At 47.5% G+C, this 11,095-nt stretch overlaps 1 protein-coding gene across 1 annotated transcript; it reads right to left on the reverse strand.

Moving 5' to 3' along the window:
* Positions 1–498: 498 nt before the first annotated feature.
* On the reverse strand, positions 499–7,816 carry ELSPBP1 (epididymal sperm binding protein 1; the record flags this gene model as incomplete). Its single annotated transcript, XM_006108128.1, has 4 exons — positions 7,747–7,816; positions 3,718–3,855; positions 3,143–3,289; positions 499–657 (listed from the first exon to the last, which is right to left on the reverse strand). Coding segments are annotated over exons 1-4 (514 nt in total), but the record flags the coding sequence as incomplete, so codon positions are not given.
* Between the last annotated feature and the right edge of the window lie 3,279 nt (positions 7,817–11,095).

An 11,095-nucleotide genomic window follows, 5' to 3' on the forward strand; every position in this document is an offset into this window, starting at 1 on the left:
AAAAAAACCCCTTTAATTATTGCCCTGGCCAGTGTTGCTCCAATGAGTAGAGTTTGCCCCATGCACCGAAGGGTCTCTCAGGTTCAATTCATGGTCAAGGGCATGTACCTGGGTTGCAGGTGCAATATTTGGCCCTGGCCGGGGCGCATGTAGGAGGCAACCTATTGATGTGTCTCTCACATCAATGTTTCTCTCTCTCCCCACTCTCTCCCTCCCTTCCACTTGCTCTAAAAAAAAAAAAAAATCAATAGAAAAAATATCCTTGGGTGAGGATTAACAAAGCAAAACAAGACAAACAAACAAACAAAAAAAACCCCTTTAAAATCGTATTGATGCTACTTGTTCATCAAACCAATGAGAACAGGACTCTGCCTCATTGGTCACCGTATCCCCAGAGCCTCGCACAGTGTCTGGCTCACAGTAGGGCTGGAGTAGCATTTGCTGAGTAAATAAATGAGGGGGTGTCCCACGCCCACCCGATCCCCACCCCCAGATTACTGATGTCAGCACAGAAACTCCACAGTCCGTCCTTGTCCATGTTCTCTGTGGTTGGACACCAGAGCTTGTTGTCTTCGTTCTCAATGCATTCAGAGATCACAGAGTTTCTGTAGATGGAGGGGAAGATGCAGGACTTGCTGAGGGAATTCCCCCCGAACTCTGAAAATGACCGTACAAAGGTTACGGGTCAAGAAGACGAAAAGGACTTCCATTCATCACACACCAATGATGGGCCTTGCTTTGTCTCATGAAAGGTAATATAATAGCGGACACTCCCAAGCAACTTCTCCTGATGCTATTCTTTCTGCTTTACAGATAAGTGAGAACCCCAAACCATTGACACCCACACAGTTAACTGGGCTTTCTTGTTCCATGGGCTTCATCAACAGGACTCTACTATTCTAAGAAATTCTTGCCCGGGAACATCAAAGTTGCAAATATTGTAACTTCCGAGAATTTCCTGAAAAACCATTTAAATAAACACCAGACCTTTCAACTTTCCAATAAATTATGTCAAAAGGACTATTTACTCTTCAACTGTAATTGAAAAATAAATTTTAAAAAATTTAAAAGATGATTTACTCTTTAAGATACTTTGAATCCTTCTCAGAAACGTCACCTTGTCGTGACCATCAGTTCTAAACTATATTATTACCCACACCCAATCCTCATCACATCCCCACATTGAAAGACCCCCAAAACCTAACTAACATCTTGACTTTGCTCTCCTCCCTCCAAGATGCTATTAAGACACTGTCAAGGTTATGTTCTCCCTTACATTATGCAATAAACTCAGCATCACCTAATTAAAAGGCTGCTTTGGTGGGTTCTATGGGGGAATCAGAATTATACCAAGAGGCCTGGCCTGGGTTTAGAAGCAGAGGGAAAGAGAGAGGAGGAGAAGGAGAGGTAGATCTAGACGGAGAGGGAGAGGGAGAGGGAAAGGAAGGGGGATTAAGTGATTAAGAGAACAATTTCTGAAGCTTAGACTTCCTGGGATCAAATCACAGCTTTGCCATTTAACAACCGAACATCTTTGAGCCTCAGTTTCCCCATCTATAAAATGGGGCTACTATGCCCTGACCGGTTTGGCTCAGTGGATAGAGCGTCAGCCTGCGGACTGAAAGGTCCCAGGTTTGATTCCAGTCAAGGGCATGTACTTTGGTTGCTGGCACATCCCCAGTAGGGGGTGTGCAGGAGGCAACTGATCGATGTTTCTCTCTATCCCTCTCCCTTCCTCTCTGTAAAAAATCAATACAATATATTTTAAAAAATGGGGCTACTGGTCATATATATATTTTTTAACCTCATAGGGGTTGTTGTGGCATATAAATGAGTTCTTGCATGTGAAGTTCTTAGAACGATGCCAGGCACACGGCAAATGCTTACTATTGCCCTTCAAGTGCTAAAAGGTTCACTATATTATGACCATTATTATTATTTGTATTATCTAATGTGCCCAAGATCACACAGCTGGTAAGTGGTAACAGCAGGAGTCTCACTCAGGTCTGACTTCAAAGTCCATTTTTCAGATGATAGGAAAGGTGGAAAACTCCTATTTCTGAGGCATGTGGTATGTTTAAAACACAGTGACACATCTTTTATAAAAATGAACTCTACTCTTTAAATAAAACCTTGAAGTCAGCCTTAGTGTCCTCATTTTGAAGGTAAAAAACGGACCAAGAGATTTGATAACTTTCCCGATGTAGCGGAGGAAGCCAGAGCTAAAGAGTACCTTTTCTTCCAGGACCTATTCTTGGGCATCTGTTTGGTGATTTAAGCAAATTCTAACCTCTGCAACCCACCACACCATTCTTTTGACATTGTTCTGTAAATGCTGGCTCTGACTAATATGTAGTTGTAGATAATCAGCGTGTCGGTATAAGAATTTCAGGACCTAACTTTAAAAGATAACAGACTCTGACCTTCCGTCATCCCAGTGCTGGGAAATTTGTTGACCTTCAACTGTAAAACCAGGATGACATAAAACTAGGATGACAAAAACCCAGAAGGGTTTCACTCGATCAGTTTCAAGGACGGAACGAGGATAGACTGTGCTGGTGAGAACTTAGTCCCCTCCACAGAGAACTCTCCACCCCGCCCCTGGATCTCTTTGCTCTGTTTCCCCTTTCTCTCTCTTGTAAAAACCTCTGTCTGCACTGAGAGGTTGGGATGGTCCTTGGGAGGAGAGTCCTCCATCTTCTCAGGTTGCTGGCTCTTGAATAAACCACTTTCCTTCTCACCAGCGCCTGTCTGACGAGTCCTTGTGCTGGTCACCGTGTACTCTCTGAGAAGACCCTTGGTGTCTGGCCAGCGTGGCTCAGTGGTTGAGCATCGACCTATGCACCAGGAGGTCAGGGTTCGATTCCCAGTCAGGGCACATACCTGGGTTGCGGGCTCGATCCCCAGTGTGGGGCATGCAGGAGGCAGCCGATCAATGATTCTCTCTCATCATAGATGTTTCTATCTCTCTCCATCTCCCTTCTTCTCTGAAATAAATAAAACATATATATATTAAAAAAAAGAAGACCCTTGTCTCCTAGAATAGTGCTCAGCTCTCCACCTTGCCACCATCCCATCATGAGGACCATTGACTTCCACTGTCCTCTCCACCGCGCACCCCATCCTGGCTCCAGTGCCTCACCATTGATTGCACAGTATTTCCACTGCTTCATCTCATCATAATTGGAGGTGACTGAGCACCACAGCTTTCCAAAGAAGCTGCCTTCCGTGATGCAGTTGCTGTAGGACTTTCCCCGATAGATGAAGGGGAAGATACATCGTGGGTAATCTGTATGGGAAGCATGCAGGAGGCAACCAACCGATGTGAGAAAGACACATCCATGTTTCTCTCTCTCCCCCACCCCCGCCCCAATCCCTCCCCTCCACACTCTAGAAACCAATAGAAAAAATATCCTTGGGTGAGGCTTAGCAAAAAGAACATAAACGGAACCTTTCTTTCTTTTTCTTATTAATTTAGAAAATTAAGAAAGAGACAAAGAATACAATGGTCGACTGGTTACAGTCCGTCCATTGAGAGAGCACTATTTGGTGAACATTATCACCCATCATGAACATTATGTTTAGTTTCCCAGAGCATTTTCCATGCACACATGTCTATGATAACCCGTCTGCAAAAAAATACATACACGCACACTGTCTCTTTTGTAGCCCATGATTTACAGAAACGCGCTGATGGGACAGTGTGGCTCCACTCACCTTCCACCAAGCATGGCTTCCAGTGTCTGTCATATACCGCTTTGGTTGCACACCAAGGTGAAAGGCTACCTTTTTTGGTGCAAGAGAAGTAAACAGACCCCTTGTAGATGAAGGGAAAGACACACGGAGCCTGGCCATCTGAAGAACAGAAGACAAAAGAGGAGGGGATGTCTTGATTCTTGGAAAAGTTAAACCATATGCACATGTAAACAACTAGTTCTTTTTAAATATATATATTTATTTATTGCCCGACTGGTGTGGCTCAGTGGTTGAGCGTTGACCTATGAACCGGGAGATCACAGTTCAGTTCCTGATCAAGGGTATATACCTGGGTTGCTGGTTCACTCCTTTGCACCCCTTGTGGGGCTCATGTGGGAGGCAACCAGTCAATCTATATGTGTCTCTCATCTCTCTCTCTCCTTCCCTTCCACTATCTCTGAAAGCAATGGAAAAAATATCCTTAGGTGCCCTGACGGGTTTGGCTCAGTGGATAAAGCGTCAGCCTGCGGACTGAAGGGTCCCAGGTTCGATTCCGGTCAAGGGCATGTACCTTGGTTGCGGGCACATCCCCAGTGGGGGGCGTGCAGGAGGCAGCTGATGGATGTTTCTCTCTCATCGATGTTTCTGACTCTCTATCCCTCTCCCTTCCTCTCTGTGAAAAACCAATAAAATATATTAAAAAAATATCCTTAGGTGAGGATTAACACACACACACACACACACACACACACACACACACACACACACAAAAGATGACTCATAGAATCTGGGCGGAAATGGTGTTCATTTTCTGGCTCAAAACCGCCCCCCCCCCCCCACAAAAATAACATCTCAAGCAAGCCTTCAAGCTCCCGTCTTCCTCTGTCTGCCAGCTGACAGAAGAAAGGCAATGAGGACCCTCCCCAGCGGAGGTTAGACAATGTTTGCAGCCATTTTCGGTGGTTACAACTGGGAAGGGGGGACTGGCAGGGGTGCTGCTGAAACTACTGGGTAGAGACCAGGGATGTTGCTAAATATCTCGCCGGGCACAGGACAGCCCTCCAGAGCAAAGAGCCATCCGCCCAAATATCAATAGGGCCAAGGCTGAGAAACTTGGATAAAGAGGCGCCGGTAGAGAATGCTGACTCCCTCCCCCCACAGGATGGTGGGGCCACACAGCAGAAGGACCCAGTGTCTCTGAATCAGATGAGTTCGACTTGAACCCCTACTTGGTTCAGCCACTGACATTCGGGAGCTGTTTGTTATAACAGTTGGTCTGTTACTCATACAGGCGGACAAGACTCAAGCCCCTATCTTCAACCTAGTAGCCCCCTCTTGTTCCGGATCAGACCCTCCCCCTGGAGAACCTGGCAATGACCATGACAGGGATAAGGATGTTTTGGGGCAGAACGGAAAAGGTAGAACTCCATCTTTGAGCCTCCCCAATGGGTGGGTACAACTAAGGCTCCTTAGCAATATTGCATTTCCTACCTCTGGGTCTCAGAACTGTTTGGTCTTGTTGTTTTTTTTGCCAAGTTTTAAAGAGTTAAGGTTTAGAAAGTACTTAGCAGGGTGCCTGGAGCATGGCTGCTACTCAACAAATGTCAGCTATCGTCATCATCCCTGTCATTGTCATGATCATCAGTGAGTTTCCTCAATGATGGGCAGCACTGGGTCAATGGGGTGCTGGTGGTGAAGGGTAGGCAGGCAGGTACACAGCATTAAGGCTATCCTTGGGAGCTGTGAGTAAGAATCAACATGTAACAGACCCTATTAGCCATCTGCAAAGTAGTCCGGCAGATGGTCTAATCTTCTTAACTGGGTTAAAATCCTCCATAATCCAGGCCCCGCTGACCTCTCTGTTCTCTCGCCCTGATGAACATTGCCTTGACCTTACTCCACGCTCTTGCTTGCCTTTGAGGGTCTTGCTCATGGCCTCCATCCTGCCCTGAGTGGCTTTCTTCTCTTCCTAGCTTTATCCCCTGCTCCTCCCCCATGAAGACTTGGTCCAGTCTGGATTAATACTCTTCCTCACTCTCTCTCTATATTTTATTGATTTTTCACAGAGAGGAAGGGAGAGGGACAGAGAGTTAGAAACATCGATGAGAGAGAAGCATCGATCAGCTGCTTCCTGCACACCCCCCACTGGGAATGTGCCCGAAACCAAGGTACATGCCCTTGACCGGAATCGAACCTGGGACCCTTCAGTCCCCAGGCCAACGCTCTATCCAGTGAGCCAAACGGGCTAGGGCTTTCCTCACTCTTATAGTACTCTGAGCCAATCTCTGAAAATGTACTCACCAATTTTTAAAAGAATATAATGATTTGCTTTTGTATTTATCACTCCTATTCACTGTGAGCTCTCTGAATATAAGGTCTGGTCTTTTTTTTTTTTAAAAAAATTATTTTTATTGATTTCAGAGAGGGAGAGAGAGAGAAAGAAACATCAATGATGACAGAGAATCATTGACTGGCTGCCTCTTGCACACCTCCTACTGGAGATCGGGCTTGAAACCCCTGGCATGTGCCCTTGACCGGAATCAAACCCAGGACCCTTCAGTCCGCAGGCCAACGCTCTATCCACTGAGCCAAACTGACGAGGGCAAGGCCTGGCTTTTATTTATTGCTGTGTGTCTGGCCCGTAGTATTGTGACAGGCACTTAGAAATCACTCAACAAATATGTACAGGATAAATGAGTTTATGAATACATGTGGAGGGGGGGTTGGGGGTACCGAGTTCCAGCACCGGAATGTGGGTGTGGGCTCAGGAAGGCATGGCTGACCAGAATGAGACCCATAAGTGGGAAGGCTAACATTTAATCAAACACATTGCTCCCTGTGTGAATAAATTGAGTTCTTAACCTTTTGGGGACTTGTCTGTGGTTTCAAGAAACCAGACCTTCTCTCTAGGAAAAGGTTCGTATGCCCTTCTGGTAGAGACGGCAGTGTGTCCACCAAAACCAGCTTCATTTTCCTCCCAAATGCACTGCTGAACAACACTGCCCAGACTCCCTTGCAGCTAAGCATCATGTGAGTTCTGGCTGGTGGAAATGGGAAGAAGTGATGGATGTTACTTCCTGGCCTGGCCAAACATAGGCTTTCCTCCAAAGTCTTCCAGACTCTCTTGGTCTTTGTCTATCAGCAAAGAATCCACAGAGCATTCTGAAGTCCTTGGGGATGGTGGAACCCCAAGATAAAAGAAGCTGGATCCCTGCCAACTAGATGCACCCTCATTGGATTTCATAGGAGCAAGAAATAAAATGTTCTTGGGTGAAGCTTCTAATACTTTGGAGTTTGTTACAATAGCTGTTCTCACTACCCTGATAAATACATACTTTTAAAATACAAATCCGGGGTCTCATGGATACGAGTGCTTGCCTAGTGGCCCCCAGTTAGGAATCTCTGGAATATACAATGTGATCATTGAAAAAGAACTTCATGGACCCCGCTGGTGTGGCTCAGGGGTTGAGCTTTGAGCTATGAACTAGGACAGTGGTCGGCAAACTGCGGCTCGAGAGCCACATGCAGCTTTTTGGTCCCTTGAGTGTGGCTCTTTCACAAAATCCCGACTTCTGCGCATGGGCCACGAAGTTTCAATCTCACTGTACATGCGCGCCCGCACGTGGTATTTTGTGGAACAGCCACACTCAAGGGGACGATGCTCCAACCAACTGAGCCACACCAGCCAGGGCTAGAGCCCCCCCTTTAAATGAACATCGTATTTGCATTCCATTGCATGCCCCCTACCAAATACTGAGCATCTTGAAAGATGCTCGTGTCTATTCTATTTAGTTTTTTTTTCTTTCTTCCTTTCTATTTAGTTTTCAAAAATAGCCCCATGAAGTAAATGCTACTGCTCCTCTTCAACAAGTTGAGAAGTGACCTCAGAGAGGTTGCCTTGCTTGGTCAAGGTCACACAGCGCAGACGGGTCCAAGCCCCAGGTCTGCCTGAGGTTCCTACCAAGCCTTCCTGGATTCAGGAGTCGTTACTGTGGCCCGTTCACCCTTTCCAGTTTCCAAATCCTCCCCGTCATGTCCCGGGACACTCACCTCCATTTGTCTCGTAGGAGTAGAGGAGGAAGGTGGTCCACCCCAACAGGTAAGTGGACCATCGGTTCATCTCGGCCAGCCTCTTCTTGCTGGATTGACAGAAGAAAAAATAATTGTGCACCCGTGGGTCCCTTTCCTCTTCCACCAACCCCCAAGTTTGATGTCATGCCTGCCATCCCATCTACCATGATGACTCACTGGGATCCTAGAACAGAACAGGTAATACTCACTGAGCTTCACACACAGGACTCTGCGTTAAACTCCTGATAATAGCCCAAGGCCCTGGATTCTATGATTACCCCCATTGCACAGATGGGGAAACCGAGGCACAGAAAGCGTAAGCAGCCTTGCTGAAGACCACGCACGTTGTCAGTGGTGGGACTGGTAACTGAACCCTGACAATCTAACTCTGGACACTGGGCTCTTGGCCACTGTTTGATGCTGCCTCTTGGCTTGGCGTGGGACCTACTGTGTGCCAAGCACATTATGAATGTCAGCCCAATGGTATCGTTGTTCAGAACAGACACGTCCAGCCATAAACTGATCACTAAAATTCTGCGAAAGAATCGTCTTTTTTTTTTTTTTCTTTAAAAACATTTTATTGATTTTTCACAGAGAGGAAGAAAAAGGGATAGAGAACCAGAAACATCGATGAGAGACAAACATTGACCAGCTGCCTCCTGCACACCCTCCCTGGGAATGTACCCACAACCAAGGTACATGCCCTTGACCGGAATCGAACCCGGGACTCCCGAGTCCACAGGCCAATGCTCTATCCACTGAGCCAAACCGGTCAGGGCCAGAATTGCCTTTTTAACTGCCTCTTGGACATGTCCCTCTGGATCAAGCACCTCAAAGTCCGACATCTGGCATTTGATGTGTAGCCTCAAATATCTTATTCTCCCCGCTTTACTTCATTTATTTAAAAAAAATATTTTTATTGCTTTCAGAGAGGAAGGGAGAGGGAGGGAGAGAGAGAGAGAAACATCAATGATGAGAGAGAATCATTGACTGGCTGCCTCCTGCACGCCCCACACTGGGGATCGAGCCTGCAACCCGGGCATGTGCCCTCATTGGGAATCAAACCATGACCTCCTGGTTCAAAGGTCAAAACTCAACCACTGAGCCACACCGGTTGGCACCCCTCCCCCTTTATTTAATTTCATTGCACTATGTTTGCTATTAAGTGTTTGTGTCTCCCCAAAAATCATATGTTGACATCCTAACCCCCAAGATGATGGTATTAGGAAGTAGAGCTTTTGGGAGATGATTAGGCTATGAGGGTAAGGCCCTCCTGCATAGGATTAGTGCCCTTAGGAAAGAGCCCAAAGAGAGCCCTCTTCGCTTGTGAGGACAATAAAGAGATAGTGACTTCTCGCCAGACGTCGAATCTGCAGGGCCATGACCTTGGACTTCCCAGCCTCAGAACCAGGAGAAATAAATATCTGTTGTTTATAAGCCATCTGGTCTACCATATTTCTGCTACAGCAGCTGGAAAAGGCCAAGACAATGCTTTTCCTAATCTCTCAAGCTATCACCCCAAAAGTAAGGCTTTGCTCTCCTTGTCCTCTCCCTGTGCCCTATCAGTCACCAAACCCAGCTGCTTCTACTTTCTGAACAGCTCTGGCATCCATTCCGCCCTCTGCTGCTACTGACCAATGTCAGGTGTTTACCATCTTTCCCTAAGCCAGCCGTGGGCAAACTACGGCCCGCGGGCCGGATCCGGCCCGTTTGAAATGAATAAAACTAAAAAAAAAAAAAAGACTGTACCCTTTTATGTAATGATGTTTACTTTGAATTTATATTAGTTCACACAAACACTCCATCCATGCTTTTGTTCCGGCCCTCCGGTCCAGTTTAAGAACCCATTGTGGCCCTCGAGTCAAAAAGTTTGCCCACCCCTGCCCTAAGCTGTTGTCACGTTCCCCATCCTGATCCCCTGGCTCCAGTCTCTGCCCTGTCCACTCCTCCACGCTGCTGGTAGGGTCTCTCTCTTGGTGCGTGTCCTCATGGTCTCAAACAGACACAGATGTTTATTGAGCGTTTCCACTGCGTGGGGTGCAGGGCTCGAGGGTGAGTGTAGAGCAGCGTGTGAACCGGGCATGGTCCCTGCCTTCACTGGGCTGTCTACGAAGGACATGGACAGGAAGTGAGTGAACCAGAGACAGACGTATAACTCCTAGCTGTGATCCCTGCCATGAAGACTGAGAACACGGGTGGCAATAAGAAATAACTGTGCAAAGTTACTTTTTGATCGAGATGCCGAGGAAAATGATGTGTAAACGGAGACCTGGAAGCAGAGAAATACTAGGTAGATATGGGGGGAGCTGGGGTGTGTGGAGGGGGCTAGGGGCTCATCCGGGCAGAGATTGGCATGGGAAAGAGCTAGTTGTGTTCAAGGAACAAGTCGAACTGCTGTGTCTGGGGCCGTGAGCAGAGAGGCTAGAGAGGTGCCTGGTGAGGTGGGTGGGGCCGGACTTTGCAGAGCCTTCTTTATATTCTCAACGCAGCTGGAAACCACGGGAGGGATAGTGGGGGGAGGCGGCATCATTCATTCAAATCTCCCCATCAGGTTTACAACACAATCCACAGTCCACACCACGGCCCTCACGTTCCCTTCCCTGGATCTGCCCCAGCTACACTAACCTTTTCACTGTTTCCTGCACCAGCTGAGCTGGCTGAGCCTCAGGGCCTTTGCACCTGTGCTTCTCTCTGCCCTGCAATGCATGCCCCCCCCCCCCCGACCATCTGTGCCATCTGCATGGCTGGCTTCTTTGTGCTGTAAAGGATTTTGTGCAAACGCGAGGAGTTGATATGGACTGACGTTCTGGGACGGTAATGAGTCCGCTTGGATCACGATGTGGATATTAACAGAAAATATTCTGCAGGCAGTTCAAGACAGTGGCTGAACCGTAAAGGGAGCCTTAATAGCCAGACACCCACGTCTGGAACATTCCCCGTAGGGCTGAGGATGTTCAAACGCTTGGATGACCCTCTGTCCCAGGCCGTGGGGGCGTCGGGGCTGGCATCGGGCCACCGGTTGCCGGGCGCTCAGAGAGAGGGGTGCTGCGGCTCTGGAGTCAAACCACAGTCAGACGGGGGTGCGTCTCCCCATCATCAAATGTGGGAGCATAAAGCCCACCTCAAGGCCTTACTCTAAGCCAGTGGTTCTCAACCTTCCTAATGCCGCGACCCTTTAATACAGTTCCTCATGTTGTGGTGACCCCCGATTTCATTGTTACAAATGGAACATAATTAAAGCACAGTGATTCATCACAAAAACAGTATGTAATTATACATGTGTTTTCCGATGGTCTTAGGCGACCCCTGTGAAAGGGTCCTTCGAAAG

Source organism: Myotis lucifugus, unplaced genomic scaffold, assembly GCF_000147115.1.
Source record: "Myotis lucifugus unplaced genomic scaffold, Myoluc2.0 scaffold_1793, whole genome shotgun sequence".
NCBI lineage: Eukaryota > Metazoa > Chordata > Mammalia > Chiroptera > Vespertilionidae > Myotis > Myotis lucifugus.